The 19214-nt window shown below is 39.5% G+C and overlaps 1 protein-coding gene across 4 annotated transcripts; it reads right to left on the bottom strand.

Annotated features, from left to right (window-relative positions):
* Positions 1–319: 319 nt before the first annotated feature.
* Positions 320–18586, bottom strand: COLEC11 (collectin sub-family member 11). Of its 4 annotated transcripts, XM_010019344.1 has the most exons (6): positions 18452–18586; positions 12950–13021; positions 3269–3340; positions 2494–2547; positions 924–1019; positions 320–749 (listed from the first exon to the last, which is right to left on the bottom strand). In XM_010019344.1, the coding sequence occupies exons 1-6, from the start codon at positions 18579–18581 to the stop codon at positions 358–360; spliced, it is 816 nt and encodes a 271-aa protein (XP_010017646.1). In that variant the 5' UTR covers positions 18582–18586; the 3' UTR covers positions 320–357. The 4 variants fall into 4 exon arrangements, with proteins under 4 accessions (XP_010017646.1, XP_010017648.1, XP_010017647.1 ...); XM_010019346.1 differs by lacking the exon at positions 3269–3340 and having other exon boundaries at positions 358–749; positions 18452–18581; XM_010019345.1 differs by lacking the exon at positions 12950–13021 and having other exon boundaries at positions 358–749; positions 18452–18581.
* Positions 18587–19214: the final 628 nt, after the last annotated feature.

Here is a 19214-nt window from a genome sequence, read left to right as displayed (position 1 = left end):
GAGTATCAGGAATCTACTTCTTCAGAAACAATCATTCTAACAACTAGAGGCCAAATTCTGCCTTCCTTTACAGTCACGCAATCACATTTGTTAACTGTTGTGAGGGCAGAATTTGGCCCCAAACGACATTTTTATCTAAATACATATATTTTCCTACAGAAAAAACAAGTTATGTCTCATCACTGCTCTTCCCTTCTGAAGGGTAAATACTGATATTTGAAATACCTAAATTGTATTTACAGCTGTACAACATAGATGCCTCATAATTGCAAAATATCACTTGTACTTTATAAACATGGGGTAACTTGTACAATTGGCTTAAAATCTTTTCTTAAAATAAAGAAAGAGCAGACAAGCTTAGACATTTTCCTTGTCAAATTCACACACAAAATACATGGTAATATGACATGCAACATCATTCCACCCTCCAGACGCCACCATCTCCACACAGTCCTCCTCGTCATAGGCATTGTTGGGCTCCCCACTGCGCCATTTGTTGAAGGTCTGCATGGGTGATCGGTCAGAATAGACAAAATTTCCCTCTTTCTCTAGGTCATTAATCCCAATGAAAACTCTGGTCAGCCCAGCTTGGTTGATGTACGAGGCAATCAGATTGTTGGCAGTCTCATCCTTGGGCATGCTCAGTGTCCCTCCTCTTCCGTGGCAGTAGAGCTGGGCTTCCTTGTACCTTTTCTCTTCCTTCACCAGCAGATATATCTTATTATCTGTCTCACGCACACCAGCAACAGCTGCGGGGGAGGGCAGTGCTGAAAAGTGAGCACTCGCATTTCTATAAACCAAGTTACTGCACACCCCAAAATAGCTTCACAGATCAGGTGCAGAACGGTGACGCTCTCTACGAGCAATCACACCGGTAAAATGAGGCAACAAGAAAGGAAAATGTTCATATCAATTTAACCTACCATTTTTTATGAATTTTAGTTCTGTTGTCAGCTGGGCCACTTGGATATCCATCTCACCAATAGCCTTCCTTAGCTGGCTGCACTCACAGGGGATGCCTGTGAAGTGACACAGATACACCAAAATTAAAAAGCCTTTTAATTTCAATAATTATCTAAACAATTATAGAAAAAGGCCCAGCCTGGTAGCCCTAGAAAGGGCTGTCTTGCAACTAACAGACAGAAACATAGAACCTTCACTACCCTGCACCATTGTATGGTTCTCAGGGGTGCCTAGGCCTATCCAGAACAGCTCAGTGCACTTCCCACGAAGCTTCAGCCCTGCATGATTAGAGCTAACATAAAACCAGACACATATTCCCTGAAAAAAAACCCAAAACAACAACCAAACCAAAAACAACAAACAAAAAAAAAAGTGAAAAAAAAAAAACAGAACAAAACAAACAAACAAAAGCAAACAAATAAAAAAAACCCCAAGCGAAACAAGCAAAAAAAATATGGAGGTTGTTTTGATCGAGAAATATTTATCAAAATTCCCCATTTTGAGTAAAATTATTCCCATCAGTCTTCTCCAAAGAACACTTTTTCCACAGCAAAAATCTGCGCAGTACATTGTTCACCTTATTCTTCACGAGGAACATAACAAAGCAGATTCAAAATGCTAATGTTCCCACTATGTAACGCATATAATTACCTGCAAAATGTAGTTCTGTACTTTTGAAAGTACAGAAGTTACAGTACTTTTTCCATTAAAATAAGACAATAGAAAACCATCTATTAACCCAAATTTACTTTGGTTTGACAAAGATAATCTGAATGAGAATACTAAAAGGATAATTGTTAGAGCTATAAGCTCAAATCTCAAAATAAGGATCAATCCAGTTCTGTTCATTGAAATCTGCATTTCACTACCCAATTACTCAGTTTAGATATCTAAGTCAGTCTAAGCACAGGGTACTTACACTGCAGAACTGTGATTGATGACTAGGTATATGGTGCTCTGGCTCAAGAATTAGAGTAACAAATTATATTCTCATGATAAAACTATTTGGTGCACCTCTAGTGTCCCTGCCAGGAAGGGAGGAGTTGGGTAAAACCTGAATCTGCCACTTTTGTAAGGCTATACACTTCTTCTGCCAGGCCTTCACCTTTTTCTCTGGAAGATCTGTATTCCTGCCAATCTCCTGCTCCTATAACAATATTCTGTAGAGGGGCAGGAGCTTCCCACCTGCTCCTTTGTGTTAGCTGGAAGCCAGAATGGGAGAGGCAGAGATGTCCCTTTGCACTGGTGATGAATGATATGGACAGTTGCACTTCAGTTCCTGCTAGTCTTCTGGAGTGATCACAGCTCTGAGGAGCCATGAGACATTGTTTTGACAAATGCACTACAAGTCCAGCAACTACTACAGTTTCAATAATTTTAAGTAATGTGAAAATAGTACAGGGAAATATTACAGTGCCTATTCAAAAACTATTCATTATCTCCCCCAATATGTAAACAGGCATGTGTTTTATGCGATGAAGCATGCATCTTGTAAAATCATCCACATACACAAGGTGTGTCATGGATTACCTGGGTCACCATTAGGACCTGGTGGTCCTATGTCACCCATGTCTCCTTTTTCACCTAAAGACACGAAAAAGAATATCAATTTAAGGCAGCTTTTTTGGTCAACAGTTCATTAGCACTAGTTTATTTTTTCTCTAGTAATATTCAAATATGCAAAGTAGAAATAAGCAAAAATACAAATTTTCCTGTCTTAATCATTCCACAAAGGTCAGCCAAAGCTATGAAACTTGAACACAAAGAATATGTACCAATATCCATTTTTTGCAATTCATGATCCTCACAGAACCAATAAGTTCAGATGCTGTAGAGCAAAAAGGGCTGGATATGTTACACCGGTGCCTAAATCTAGATTCATGATCTAGATGTTTAAGTAAACATTGGTCCAAATGATTTAACCAAAGTCACATAGGAAGGCTATGGGGTAGGCAAGATGAGAATTCAAGTCTTTTGGCTCTTAAAGTCTGCCAAAATACAGTGCATCTTCCCATGTGCTGCTCTTGACTGTCCACACTTGCATGATAGTGCACAAAGTTCTTTATTTAACCTTAAACCAGGATTCTTACCCTGCTATAAGGCTAAATATACTGCTGTCAGAAGGAAAGGTAACTGGCTGAGAGATCTCAGTCATCTGGCTGACTACACCAGAGAAACTCCCTGATTGATAAACTCTGAGACTCGTTAACCATTTTTCAAGCCCCTAAGCTTTTCTCAAACATAAATGACTACAGATTTTTCATCTGAAACACAAATGGAGAAAACAAAATTGAACTGAGCATACCTTTTGAACCAATAGGACCGATTTTTCCATGCCGTCCCATGCTGCCTTTCTGTCCTTTGTCCCCCATTTCTCCTATACACAACAGAAAAATGACAGACACAAGGTAGTAGACTGATTCATTCAGATTCCAGCATACTTCAGTATCAGCTTTTACAATGAGTAAAAACACACTATATCCCAAACATTCATTGAACTCCAGAGGTCCAGCTCACTCCTTGTGAAGAACTTACGTATAATACCTAGACAGTGATTTGATCTTTGCAAAGCAATTGACGATAACAAGGCATGAAGGTGTAAATGAAAACAGATCTTGGCTCAGATCCACTGGAAAAGCTTTTGCAAACTCTCAGATGATCATGCTAGAGTCACATTGAAAATAAGGGGGGGGGTTGCATTCAAACATTGATCAGTGGATTAAAACTATTATGGAGTTGACAAGACCTAAAGGATCCAAGCATAAGTGACAACTTCATCTAACATAGCAGCTTCACTGTAACCAAGGGCTGAATTTGGGCTAAATGGCTTATTTATACAATATAAATACTGTGGAAACGGTCACAGCCTCATTCTTTGCTCTTACACTTGAAGATTACATTAATGAAAAAGTGAAAATTAATGGAAATCTTACATAGACATATATATATACACACAGGCACATGCACATGTTCATACAAAATCTGACTCAAGCCAGCAATGTTGAAGTGTAAAGACAGTTCTACAGAATACTTCAAAGTGCAGCTGTAGCAAAGGAGCTGCTAAAAAAGTAATTTTCCTCAGCTGTGTTCTTGCAAATAAAAGGGAAGTATTCATCTCTTAAGGTCAGTTGAAATTGTCAACAAATCTGCATGAACCTATCTGTGTCTATGAAGCATACTCAGAAATCTGATGTAAGACAGGTTGATTCACCTACTTTCTCTGACTTTGACCTCTTTTCTATTAGTTATACTTTCCTGTGTGATGTAAAGGGAATATTAGAATGGCTTCAGGGGAAACAGAATTTGCACTGGAACAGGCAGTCTCTTTGCCATCACTGTCTTCATAGACCAAGCTGAAGCACTGTTACTAATAGAATGTGTGCCACAGACCAAGTACTGATGCCATTGATCTGAGCTCCTCCAAAGCTCAAAGAATGAAACAGATAAAACATGCCTGTTAGGTCACACAGTTTTTCTATATGGCATTTCTCAAACATTACAAAAAATAATTACCTTGATGGTGTGAATCTGAGAAAAGAAATTTAGCCTCTAGCAGCAAAGCCTTATCCAACCCCATGTCTACAAAGCTCATGTACAAGTTTAGGAGATCAGCAGTTGAAATTAATAAGCACTAGTCACCTAATAGAGTAAATAAACCAAGCCATTTCTAGTCAATAAACTCTAAATAGTCTAAGCCTGCCAGATTTTTGCTTTGAAATGATACTTCAGTTCTGGCATTGGTTTAAAGAGAATTCCCTGATCTGTTTTAGGTAGACTTTGAGACCTATGAAACAAGACCTGTCATTTTGTTACACTCACTGTGTAGCGAATGTGGCAGAGTTTGCCTGATGGTGCAGTTCCTATGGCCTGAGCAGCATCAGGAAGGTCTTTTCCAACCTAGTTGATTCTATGATCTCAGTGTACATTGGCAATACCCTTTCCTGGGTGCAACACCTGAACGAATAAATGCTCTACCACCAGATTTAGGCCTCTTTGTATGATTTCAAAGAGAAACGTGGTCTGGAGGCAGCACAGATGTACACTTATGTCATTCATATGAGATAGATTTCCCACTGTACCGCACAATATTAATGGAGACCAGGTACAGAGGAACTACAGGGAAAAGAAGCCAAATGCCTTCTGAGGCTGCCATCCTGCAGAAACCCAAGACCAAGGGAAATATTGATGCAAATTTTTTCAATGACTGTTGAAAAGGTTGTTTCTTTGCTCAAAACAACATCTTTTATACATCGTTCAGCCACACATGAGCAAGGAATCGATGCGACAAGTTAGCAGGAAAATCTACCATAAGGATCCAGCAACCGAACTTGTGTAATTTGTCACAGCTCAGCCTCAGTTGTAGATTTATGACAACTGAAGATCTGTTGTCCTCTGCTGTTACTGCAACTGGACAGTCGCATATTTCGTCTATATATTTTTCAAAGCTGGATAATTTTATGACCAATTATTCAGTACAAGTTTCAGAATATAAACTCATCACCACTGGGCTAAGAGATGTCCTCTTATTACTCTGTGAAATCTCAAGCAACTGTCACTTGATGGCATGAAGTCAGGAAGAAATAATTTCCTCTGAAGTGAGAGAAGCTGAAGGTGTATGACTTGTTGGTCTAATTAATTACTGGCAAATCCTACAATCAATGATTTTCCTTTGTTTCCAACAAGGATCAAATTCAGTCACTACTGGACATGGACTCAAGTAGGAAATTTTACCAGAAAACAAAAATATTTTTCTCTTATGCTGTATATTCCTACTGGAAGAATGGAAGTAATCCACTCTGCCAGCTGAAGATCTACTTTCTGAATATAGCTTCACATTCAGAGCAGATTCATGCCTTGCCCTAAAGATGCAATCCATCCGGCTGTGTGGGTTATAAAGGTACTGATACCACCACTGGATATTTATCCAATACAGACAGTATATTGAGAAGGTATTTTGTCAAAAATCTCTAAAGTATCAGCTTGTAATGAGTTTATTAAGTTGCTCTAAAAGTGACCTTTCTTGCTTTGGATATTTATGAATTGAGATTACCGTAAAAGATAGTCAGATGTTTTAATGCTTTCTCTCTTCAGGCTGCTACACCTGAAATTAAATAAACACATAGACCTAATGCATAAATAAAATATAATATATAAAATGACTTCACGTTCTTTCTCATAGATACTGCCCAGAAAATGAACTACTTCTCTGTAATAGCCAGTAAAAGCTACATGATCTGCTCAGAAGTAAAAGTGTGTTATCTCAAACAATAAAGACATACATTAAGCCTCCTGTGCTCATTAAAAGAACTGTTTGGATTTGGTTTTCTCTTACAGTGACTAACCCCTGCTTCTACTCCAGGGGCCTGCTTATTCTGCTTCTTCTGCAGAATAAATCACAAGGTTTCAAGAGAGACCCATCTGCCTTGAGGGTTTCAAAAGTTTGAATGCCTTTTGTAAAGTCCTTTTTAGTGGCCCTATGATTGCCAAAACTGCAGTCTAAAGAGTCTTAATGAAATCAGGAAGTGAGAGCTGGAAAGAAATGAGGACAATGAAAGAAATTAAGTCTCCATAGACCAAAAGTAGGAAATCTAACATAAAGTTTGAATAGAGAATATGAAGTAAGTCATCTGTCATCTTTCAGATGAAGGTGGTATATACTGAAACCAATTATAAAAGACTTGAAGGATTTTGGGAGGAACTGAAGAGAAGGAAACTCTAAATGATCTTCTTGGTGGCCTTTTCAGGCCAACAAACAAAAGAAATAAAATACCAGAGATAAATGGTGAGCTGCACAACCAGTGAAAAAATGAAGGCTTTGCCTCTGTGCAACATTATAAATGGTGGTCTCCATACAGTGCGGTAAATCTCTTCAGACAGATTAATTGGAACAGACAAGAAGGTTTGAAAGTACTTAAAAGAAAGTGTCAAAAAGACAAACACAGCAGAAACAGAAATTCACCATGTCACAGGTGGATTGAATTGTGTCAAAGTGAAGAGAGCAGTAGTCTACTTCCCAAACTTAGACAAATCAGATAGAAATTCTTCATGATTTGACATAGTGGACATCACAGACAACTATCCACCAACAAAAGCAGAAGTGTACCAAACCAAAGGCCTCTTGACTCTAGTGCAATATTTGACAGCAACCTGCAGAGGATACAAAGAAAAAGAATGCAAAATATAGACCAAGATTAATTTCATTAGTCAACTTGAAAGTTAGGGTTTTAGTCTAAGCTATTTCTCCAACCTCCCTTGGTAGGCAGTGAAGAAATAAATACCTCACAACTCCCACTCATGTTAAACATGCATCTTAATGACAAAGTGAAACTCTACAAGCTTTGTATAAAAAACGGAGAAAAAAAATAAAAAAAAGAGGAAACTTATCAAGCCATACTGACTAGAAATCAGAAAGGCTAGAAAATTTGCAAAGGAAACTAAAGATAGTAAGAAAAACCAATCCAATCTAAAGGCAGCAGAAAAGCTTAAAGAATTTTAAAGTACATTCAAAGAAAGAAATGGAAATAGCATGATCCATTCCTGAAAGGGGAAGGGTATACTCAGATGCACACAAATACAAATAACTTCCCTTACAAAACACATACCTTGCCAGAATTACATTAACAACACAATACCAAGATTGTCCAGACCAGTGGTCCCTCTAAGCCTAAGACTTTGATTCTTACAGTGGCAGTAGAAGGTGCAATACATGGAGATCATGCAACCACAGCCACTACCTGCAGTCCACTGCAGACAGAGCTGCTGAATCAGTCCCCCAGCAGTTTAAGTGACTGTCTCCTAGTTCAGGTATGATGGGATCTAGTGATTCTGTAACCTCGATCATATCCTTCTCAGACTACTCTGTACAGATGCAAGAGTCTCAACCTATCCAGTTTCTCCTTATGAGGCAGGTCCTCCATCTTCTTCACATTTCTGGTGCCCCTTTCTAATCTTTCATGTCCTTTCTGAGAGACAGAGGCCAGAATCACACTCATTGCATGAGATGGTGCATATGTCAGGCTTTTACAGAGAGCAAATCAGCCACAAAAATGAGCTTCCTGTTTTGTCCTTGGTATCTTTTCTGATTATGGGCAGTATTTTGTTGGCTTTGGGACTGCTGCTATATGATTTAAGAGCAGTTCTTGAGTCCTAAGTGATAGTTCTGGGGTTTTTGCATTGTGTAAGTATGGATTAAATTATGGATCCCTCATTTCCCTAGGCAGTATATTTATTTACACTGAAGCCCATCCGCCATCTTTTTGTCCACTCAGTTTAACACTGACTGTCTCAAATTTCTACTGAGTTCAGGTGGAACTGAAAGAGAGTTTTGAAACAGATACCCACTTTGCAAATCCACAACTGTCAATGTCAGGACTTCTATATGGAATCCTGCCTGCAGCACTCCTTAGTGAGCAATAAATTCATGTAAAAGTTGACTCAGAAATGTAAAGGATTGATTGATTACATATTAATGAGCAATCAGTAATACTAAAATATAAATTAAGATATTATCACCTCTCTTTAGAATTTGATTATACAAATGACTGAGCACTCTGGCTCCAATCCAGTTAAATTAATGAGTCTTCTCTCCTACTTAAGAGGCTATGTCTGTACTAGTAAACTAAATGCCTGGGACAGTTCTCCAGCAGTACGAACCAGGTGGCTGAGAATGGTACACTCTGTGATATTAAATTGTCTTATTCTTCAAGCCAGGATAATCACTTGCAAGCTGCTCATTGTGTTATCTTCCAAAATGTGCCCAAAAATTGCCTGGGAAAGTGTTAGCTGGCAAAAGCCAGAATCACTGTGCTAACACTGCAATGGTAGAGACAGCTGAGTTCCACCCCTAAGAATAGTATGCAACTCTGCTTCGCATACCATTATAATGAAGTATAAATGAAGTCCAGTGTATGAAGGCTGAAATTAAAATACTAAAATAATATATTTCCAAATGGTTATGGCTCTAAGAAAATTAAAATATCTCGAGGAACACAATTTTAATGTGCTGCTCCTTTGATTATGTATTCCAACAGTAAATTCACCCTCAATTCACCCTTATTTTGATTGCCATAAGCAGAATCCATGCTACTCTGGGAATATGGACAGGGTTGTATTGTTAGTAAAGTATCTGTGTGGAATTTGTATATATGGAAGTTGTTATGGCCTCACAGATTGGATCATGACTCATATAACTGAGTTCACTCCCAACATGGGAACATGCAGTGCAGCAATCAGTGCAAGTGGGAAAAGTTACATTATTAACTTCACACCCCAAAACTTGCACTGCTGCTATCATCGAATTAGCTGTTGTACATGAGCCAGTGCTCTATGCTTTGCAGAAGGCCAACAGAGTTTTATATTCTGCTGACATGCTATGCATCATAATTGACCTATACAATTAATTAAAAGCAATGAGGAATGTAAGTGGAACTTAACCTTAATCAGTGCCCAAAGACATCAGGATGTCTGATGTCACCCTGAAACATCAGGACACTCAGAACCAGATATGTTTCAGGTAAGCACCAGAAAGTTCTAATGTTTATCTGTTTCTAATCTACCAAGATCTGAAAAGATCATGAGGAAAAGAGATAATAAAAACATTTGCAGCATTTTCTAATCTTGAAGTGTTCATTTCAGGTCAATACCATAAGAAAACCTTTTCTTTTGTAAGTTATTTATTCACTGATTATTGTATACCTAAGGAGGCGAAAGACACTAAGCCCATTTTCTTGGGGGGAGGGGGGGGGGAAATTACTGTGATTGTGATAATGTAAATTATCACCAGAAGGAGAAAACTCTACAAATGTCACAGAAGAATTAGTTTCCCCCTTATGTAAACCATCACTTACTCAATTAGCAGAAAAATACAATGAAATTTAGCAGTTTCCATCAACAGAAGGAGCCAAATATTAGCCCAACAAGACAATAATTACCAGGCTTTAATAAGTACAAGGCATCAAACATATGTTAACACAGTGACTGCAGTTTAATAGAAACAGGGCTGCTGTGTTCTTTCATGTATGCTCTTAGAAAGGGGCAAATCTAAAGTGAGGCAACAGTTTTATCCATCTTTCATTATCCACTAAGCTACGTATTAGTTTAGTGTGTGGTGTCCCTGCTCATGGCAGGGGGGTTGGAACTAGATGATCTTAAGGTCCTTTCCAACCCTAACTAGTCTATGATTCTATGATTCTATTAAGTACCTGGACCACAGGTCTAAACTTTACATTGAGATTTTAAAATACTTGGCCAGCACTTAAAAGGACATTAAAGTTGCATGCCTATCAAGAGACCAAAAAAAGATAAAAAAAGCAAAGACAACAGCAGGTCATGCATAGATATTAGATAATCTGTCCAGGAAAAGGTGATGAACCAGTTATTTGGGGAGGACATAATATTCACTGTAAAGAACAATTGAACTGGGGACTACTTCACTTGCATGTACACAGGTCCACGGTACTGGCCAAAAGGCATTCCAAGGATGCTGGGAGGGTTAGCTGATGCTGTTACAAGGCTGTCAAAGTCTAATCAGCAGCTGATAATGAGAGTTGAACCAATCCTTCATCAGTGACAGGAAGGAAGAAGTGGAAGGATCCTCTGTGAGTCTGCAAGAAACCCCATGCTGGCAGGAGTGGTAGGTGTGCTGGAGGACAGGGCTGCCAGTCAGAAGGAGCTTGACAAGCTGCAGGAACGTGTTGATGGGAGTATCATGAGTTCAGCCAGATACCAAGTTCCTCACTTGTGAGACACTGATGAAGACTGGCCAATGGCTTGCTAAAAAAATCCTTTGCATAAAACGTACCAGAGATTTTTGGGCACTCATACAAGAGAAGCAAACTGGAGTCCAGCTGAGAAGATGGTCTTATTTAGCTTGGAAAGGTAAGGTAGAACCTAATTGAAATCTTGCACTACTACAAGTGGTTTGTTGAGAAGATGAAGCCTTCTCTTCTGAGACACATACACTGAAAGGACAAGAGGCAACAATCACAAGCTACAAGAAAAATTTCAGTTGGCTTTAAGGAAAAGGTCTTTCACAATGACACTGGTGAACAGACCGATCGAAAAGGATATGGCATCTCCATCCTTGGAGATTTTCAAAAGTCTACTGGACATGACCCTGAGCAACCTGATCTAAGTTTGAATCTGCCCTGTTTATACAGGAGGTTGGACTATATGAGCTGTTTATGTCCTTTTAATTTAAATTATTATGTGATACTTTAACTGCTCTTCATGCAGCATTACCTTGCAGGAGTTAAAACTTTAGCTTCCAGTATTTTTTATAAGAATCATCTTTAAAGAGTACATCTCCATAAGGGAAATACACTGACTGAACACACACACTCCTCATGGGAGTTACAAATTTTTCAATGCATTGTAAGGGGAAGAGCTCTAGGATTCTGGTCCCAGGAAAAACTGCATGTATCAGACTCCTGTAATTGCCCAGGAGAACTACATAATGGATCATGCATCATCATAAGGAACTATAAATTACCACCATGATTGCTTTGAAAGGAAGTTTGTATATTCAGTTCAGTAAAAACTAACTCCATCGTTCTGATGACAGGAATGTCAGATGTTTAATTTCAGTATTGAAATACAAGGTTTTGACTACTCCTAATATGAATTTTTCAGAATGTACATCTCCTGGAAACTTATGAAAGTCAAACTTCCTCCTTGCTTCAGGAAAAGAAAACAACCAGACAAACAAACAAAACCCCCCAAAAACAACAACAAAAAAAAAAAACCCAACCAACCAAACAAACAAACAACAATCAACCAACCAACAAACCCCACAAAAACAAACAAAAAAACACCCCAGATTTAAAAAGACAGAATTTCCTGTACGACAGAAATGCCACATTTCTCTCAGTTGTGTAACTGAACACTACTGAGCAACATTCCTCTGAAGAGCTCAAAATACTTTTGAACTACAATGCAAGCAGCATTACCACCATCTTTCCATAAATACTACTGAACTGCATACAAGAAAATGTAGAACTACTCATGGCCATCTCTGCCTATTATAGCTTACTGCCTTCCCTCAAGGGTTTTAATTAAGGTAATTGTGAGTGCTCACATTTACAAACAAAAGGAAACAAGAAAATTGAGCCTCATGATTTTTCCCTCTGATCTGAGGTTTTCATTTGCAGAAGGAAATTTATGAAGTCACAGAGACCTTTCTAAATGATCAAGAATATTTTTGCCAAAGTTAATCTTTTTTACCAGAAAACAATAGTTAGTCTACAAAGTGCATACTGTTGTACTGGTTTTGCCTAGGACAGAGTTAATTTTCTTCATAGGAACCGGTAGGGTGTAATATTTCTGATTTGTGGCCAAAACAGTGTTGATATGGGGATGTTTTAGTTATTGCCAAGCAGTGCTTATATACAGCACCAAAGCCTCTTCTATTTCTCACTCCACCAGTGGGTGGGGTGGCTGGGGCTGCACAAGAAGCTGGGAGGGGACGCAGCCCCCACAGCTGACCCCAAATGACCAAAGGAATATCACACAGCATATGGCATCATGCTCAGCAGTAAAAACTGAGGGAAGAAGAAGGAAGTGGGGGACAGATGTTTGGAGAGATGGTATTTGTCTTCCCAAGCCACTGTTACCTGTGATGGAGCTCTGCTTTTCTAGGGATGGCTGAACACCTGCCTGCCAATGGGAAGTGGTGAATGAATTCCTTGTTTTGCTTTGCTTGCATGTGAGATTTTTGCTTTACCTATTAAACTGTATTTATCTTAACCCACAAGTTTTCTCACTTCTACTTTTTCAATTCTCTCCCTCCTCCCACCTGGGGGAGTGAACATGTGGCTGTGTGGGGCTGAGCTGCCAGTGGGGTGAAAACACCACAATGGTACATGAAAATGCCCAAGCATGATTTAGTCACCTCGCAACGGGCCAGAAGATCCCCATCATCATTGCCTTACAAGAAAAGCCAGCATTTGGTCAGGAATGACTTTCAAGACATCTTCTTTAATAAAGTTACCTTTTTCTCCTGGAGGTCCAACTCTGCCTGGACGACCTGGAGCACCTTTCTCCCCCTTTTCTCCAGCCTCCCCTGTTGATACAAAAGGAAACAAAAATAAGAATCATATTAAACCTGGACTTTTCTCTGTTGGTGGCAGTGACAAGAGTGTCATTCTCCCCAGCCAAAATAAAAACCTACTGTTACAAGACAGGAAAAAACTAAAAGCAGATGCACTCTGACTTAACAGATTTTCTTGATGCATCGAGAACAATGTCTCCTGAAACTGAGGTGAACACTGACAAAACCACCAATAATACATTAGCAAAGTCTCATACAATGGGTCTAGTTTTGTGGATGTTACTCATATTATCAACCTCCAAAAAGCCCAACAGCACAATTCAGGAGCTTCAGAATTAGGACCCAAGTTAGCACTGGGTCCAAAGGCTTCCCAAGTACCTGCTAAGGATATGCTTAAATCTCAAATGAAAATGCCTTAACTATAACATCAAATCAGGAAAAAAATCCATATTCTCCGTTATTTGCTGTGCCTTTTAATCTCTGTGGTACAAACCACTGTGCATTGTACTGACATACACATGGCTCATGCCACATTATTATATTCAGCATATTTAAACATCAGTTTCTGGAAACGTTTGCCTCTTTGCTGCCTTTCATTGGAAATTTGAGGAAGCTTAGCTTGTTTCACTCCCTGCTACTGTACTACTAATGTAGTTTGCCACTGACATAAAATTACAATCTCTTAAACAAATTAACAGAAGTTTAAAGAATGATTTACATAGACACCTTCACAAAAAAAAAGATTTATATGAAGAAGCAGCAAGTTCTATGGTTTCCACAGACAAGAAATGCCAAGATGTAAAAGCCAGGGCTAGCAGAGCACACCTGATGCCCAATGCTGTGTATCTACAGAGGAGAGTGAGCAATAGCTGCTCTCCAGGAAGCTCAAGGGAGCACCATAGGAGGAAACTCAACAGTCATACACCCCTCAAGCTCTGCTCTCTGGCATAGCTGGCAGCTGTGGTTCAGAGATGAATCATAGAAATGACATGTAAAAACAAGCCACAACATGACATATTTCAAATACGCAGCCTCCAGCTCTCTCTCTCTTCTTATTGCAGACATAGGTGGCTGTGAGCTGAACTTGGCCCTCCATCTGTTATATTTTCCTTCTTCAGGCTGCCAGCAGACTCCAGACCTACCTTCAGACATCAAAAGTAGGCCATTCTTTGACCTTAATGAGGACAAACTTCACATAATCCCCAGCGAATAATATTGTTAGTATGAAACAGGCTATTATTTGGCACATTTGGGAACGTCACTTTTTTTATTATCAGGTAACCAATAGGCTTTGTATGATTGCCTTTCCCCCCTCAGGGCTGGTTATGAGTTCTTTGCTTCCCAAAGATAAATCCTGACAATGACTTTTCCCTGCTCTCTGGAGGCTGAGAGCAGGCTATTACAGCCTATTGCTTTACATGTTCTTCAGAGTGAAAGCTGTGCATTAGGGATCAATAAAATAGATCACTCTTGCTTCAGGCCATTACACTTGCCTGCATTTATTCCTATAATAAGATGACACTGCATTCCTTAGTGTAGGTGTTTAAGAAACTTTCCCTGGGAAGAGATTGCCCCATTACAGGCCCAGCTACAAACCACTCTGCATTTTTTGTTATCTGCTATTTCAAGCAGTAAGACCTTGGCCAAGGGGGACTGATCAGTGGTCCAGTTCAGCTTTGCTGTGTTTAAGTCCCTAATTTTGTTGGACATACCATGAGCACTATGCAAGCTGAGGAAGCAAAGTCGGTGCAAGTGTCACAGACAACAAAACAGATTTCTGTCAAGGCATTTCAATCAATTTCATTTATCATCAATTAACACTAACTTTTGATTCCTCAATTAGGGAAAAAAAAACAAAAAACAACAAACAAATTGACTTAGAGCAAGGACATTAAACATTACATCCAGTCACTTTGGAGCAAGAGGTTGGGATCAGTGCATAGTGGTCTCTACCCAGCTGCTCTGGTATGGTCTCCTCCAACAGCAACAGTCCCTTTGCACCTGTACCTCCTGCTCAGTCTCCTCTCCATCCCTGCCTAGATGGCTCTTCACTCTAGCCCTTCTGCATGAAAGAGTACCTCCCTCCTCAGTGCAATGCAGCTCTTGCCCAGGCAGCTGAGACAGGGTGAGATGTGCCCACCAGTGCTCCACAGTGTTGCAATGCCCCATACTCCCAAAAGAAATCTAGCCCTGATACTGAACTGAGCTGCAGCAGGATTGCAGGTATTGGGCACAACCCTGACACCACTACAAACTCCTTCCATTATCTCTGATAGAAATCTTTCATAATTCAGATTATATATCTTACCACTGCTGTCGATTTGCCTCCTTTTGTTAATTCTTTGGGACAGATTTGTTTCTGATTATGTTTGCATCCTGCCTATGTTAAGCTGTACTATCTACTATAAAGAAAATAGCATGCCAAATATTAACTACACGATTTATTAAACATTTCCTGGCTAATGATAACTTTATTTCTTTACTCATATTCCCTGTGTGAGTAGACAAATGAAGTGTGGGTGTAAAAAAACTGGGTTTATTTTATTTATGTAGTATCGCTTTTATGTGCTGTATGCCACTGAGAGTATTAAAGACAATTCCTGCCTTAGATTCTAGAGGAGAGACAAAACAAGATGGCACACCGAGAATTTAAGCTTTGAAGGATTGTTCCATGTTATTTTTTTCACCACAATAATAGTAACTTCAATCTCATGGGCCTATCAAAAAGAACCAGACTTCAGGAAGAATATGAGTAGCAATGTAGTGAGGCTTCATCATCCATCCCTTCTTTAGACACAACACGCTTTTGCCATTATTAAGTTGGCTTTCTAAAACATGGATCAGTCTGCTGTCTGGATTCTCAGAGCCACAGTATTTTTCCCTTCCACAGTTCATCTTACTCCTTTACACTGTTTAGGTTATTAAAAAAAAAAAAAAAAAAATCAGTCCCTAAGACCTAAGCTGCTGACCTTAAACTCATTTGTGCCTTTTTCTATTCTTGGTGTCTTTACTGGCTTTCTTCATCTTCCATTTCCACCTCCATTCTCATCTCATCCCCCTTCAGATTCACCCTTTTATTCTGTGGGGTCCTAATTGGCTTTGTGTTACTTTTTCTTTTTTTTTTAATTTAATTTTATTTTTTTAGTTTCCAGTCTCTCCACTCAGTCTCATTCTTTGTGCCTTTCTTTTCCCTTTACCTCTTCCTGTTCTTCTAAAATTTCTCCATTATGCTCCCCCACTTTTGGGTACTTTTCTCCTTCACCACCCCCTATTTGGGCTCCACTTTCTCACCAACCTCTTAGGCTTAATCCTCTCCTCCTGTTTTTTCCCTTTCACACATACCACAGTCTGCCTCATTTCTTCTGCTTCTTCTCTGTACCTATTTTTCCCAAACCCCAAGCAGGCTGGTGCTCAGCAGCAGTGTGGGGCTCTGCTCCTCCATCATCAGAGATGGTGTCGGTAGTCCAGCAGAGGAGATGAGGCAGATCTAGAAGCTGCAGTGAGCAAACCCCACTGCGTGGGAGCCAAAATTTGGGCACATGGCCACATATATGCTCAGTTTAAAGGAAGCCTTGGCCACCGAAATGGGTTGGAGTTGTGCCAGAGGGGGACAGCAGTATCTCATTACCAATTTCAGAGCCAGTCCCCCTGGCAGTGCAGCTGGAACATTGATAGCTTTTTAGGGGTTTCACATTAACTAGGGCTGTATCAGGCCATTTTGTGCTTCACTGAATTTATACATCAATCTCTCACTTTTGCGAGACTTACATCTCATGAAGCAGAGTAAAATCATTAGCACCTGATGGTTTTCAGGCCTCTCTGTTGTTTCCTGGCTCAGGATTGCCTTCTAACAAAGGACCAGGATCCTGCACTGCTTATGTGTTTAAAAACTCTGCTGCATATAATAATAATAATAACTGTCCTCACATAGAAATGGTAATCATAGGTGATAATTTTGACTGATTACACAAATAAGGAAACTAAAGCAGTTACAAAACTTGTGAAAGCCTGTCAACTTCTTTGAAATGAAAAATCATTTCAAAGCTTTGGTCCCCAGTGCTGTGGAGTCTGACCCTTTCACTGATCTTCCCTGTAATTTTAGACAACATATATTTAATTTGATTGTGTTCTTCTCTGTGACTCACATCAACAGCACTGTCTTATGCCTATTTCACAGAAAATATATCAAACAAGTGAAACGACTTTACTCAAGGCTTAGTCAAACCTCAGAAGACTTGGATATAGTTCTTTCTAACTGGAACATCTGCAGAAGGTGAAAATATTAAGACTTCAAAGCCTGCTTCCTGAAGTAAAATAAAAAAAATACAGATTTTGGTTCAGTTCAGGCATCCAACGCTGCATCAATAATAATAATAAGCAAAACAGGAGAGCTTTTTTGGTCCTGACACTAACTGGCCAAGCACAATAGCCCAATTCTTGTGCTTCCAACACAGCACAAACACATTCAAACAAGGCAAGGTCTGGCAAGGGCAGTTTACACCACAGCCAAGCCTGTGGACAGGCTGTGCTCACAATTCAACTGTAAGAACAATCGCAGGACAGAACTGTTCAAGGCCAGGTTGGACAGAGTCTTGGGCGACATTGTCTAGTGTGAGGCATCCCTGCCTGTGGCAAGGGGTTTGGAACCAGATGATCTTAAGGTCTTTTCCAACCCAAACCATCTATGATTCTACGAGTCTTGCCCTCACCAATCTATTAATCAGCACAGAAAGCACCTGCAGTCCATACTATGGTGCTCAGGCCAGGGTAAAGCCCACATTTATACTAGATGACATTAGTGGCACCAATATTGCTAGGTGAGTTTTGTGATACTACAATGCAAAACTACCAGAAAAAATTGAAGGCTAGTTGTGCAGCTTTTATCATAATAATAATATATTTGGGCAATAGTTTGGACACATATTTCGTAAAAAAGTTGCTTTTGTCCACAGAAACTATAAAAATGCCAAAAAAACAACTGATTTTTTATTTCTTCTAAAGGCACTTCAGCACTTAAAAATCAAGGGAAGATAAACATAAGACTAGAAAATACAAAATACTTCTCATTATATTGCAAACCAGCAATTAAAACCTTTCCAGGCATAAAGTAGGGCCTGATTTTAAAGTCTTTGGGTATGTGTACCACTCGCTAGTACAAACACAGAGAAAGCGACCAGGCAGTGTGTCAGAGCAACAAGCTCCTGATCAGGAGCAAGTGTGGGAAACTTTGGCATGCATTCTCTGAACTGTGTTTATTTTAACCGACTTCAGTTCATCAGACGGACCTTAAAACTCCATTTTTAAGGAGGCTACAAATGGGGCAAGTAAGAGGACAACTGAAAGGCACCTTCTTTGTCTCTATTAGAAACTGTCAGTGGTGCAAATGAGCCTGTTAGAAAGAAAGGATTAGTATTTGAATGATGGAGTAGGCTTCCACATTACCTTTGAGGCCTGGAACAAGAATTTGAACAGAGCAGGACTCCTCTGCAATATGTTGAGGATATCCAGACCTTAGCAGTGACAGGAAGGCAAGGCTAATTAGAGTCACCAAGAAAACCAGATCTCTCTTCATAATGAGCACTTACAGGTCACTGACTCCTAAACAAAAGAATGAATAAACAGTTATAAGAATTCCAAAGACTTTCAACAGTTTCTGAACATATGCAGCATCCCACTACAAACATTTAGTATTTTTGCATGCCATAACCCACACAGCATGAGGAGGACATGTGCAGGTCCTTCAAGCAAGTTGTGTGTTCCACAGGCATACATGAAACATGCAGCAGACATTCAGCAGTTTATTTTGGTGTTAGACTGGGTAACATAAAACTCAGAAGAAATTTAGTTAAGAAATAGGAGACTAAGAAATGCTAATAACAGGCAATTCCGTGTTCACAATTTCTCATTGGAGGCAGGGATCTGGACAGGTCAAAGGGGAAAATACAGTACATGGGCTTGCACTGAAAGTTGTTAGTACTAAGTTGCCACTTAGAAAGAGTACATACTGCTCTAAAGAGGCAATTCAGTATACGATAAGACCAACCTAAAGGCCTGAAATTTCACTATACATCTACCTGAGCACCGAAATCATGCCCAGCAAATTGGCTGATACAATAGCCCTCATGGAACTCATTGAGGGTGGAAGGCAGATAATATTTCACTGTATCATGCAACGAAGTTACATCAGAGCCTTCAATAAATCCTG

The sequence above is a fragment of the Nestor notabilis genome, unplaced genomic scaffold (assembly GCF_000696875.1).
Source record: "Nestor notabilis isolate BGI_N333 unplaced genomic scaffold, ASM69687v1 scaffold2608, whole genome shotgun sequence".
Classification (NCBI taxonomy): Eukaryota; Metazoa; Chordata; class Aves; order Psittaciformes; family Psittacidae; genus Nestor; species Nestor notabilis.
Note: the sequence above shows the minus strand (reverse complement) of the source record. Positions and strands in the feature narration are given on the sequence as shown.

Bases quoted from the DNA above. Each gene is read 5' to 3' on its own strand.
- COLEC11 (XM_010019344.1), bottom strand. From the start codon at position 18,581: ATGAAGAGAGATCTGGTTTTCTTGGTGACTCTAATTAGCCTTGCCTTC. The intron at 3,341-12,949 runs GTAACTTTATTA...TGTTGTGTATAG, and splicing joins TGGACCTCCAGGAGAAAAAG to GAGAAATGGGGGACAAAGGA. The intron at 1,020-2,493 runs GTAATCCATGAC...GTCACTTCACAG, and splicing joins AGGTCCTAATGGTGACCCAG to GCATCCCCTGTGAGTGCAGC.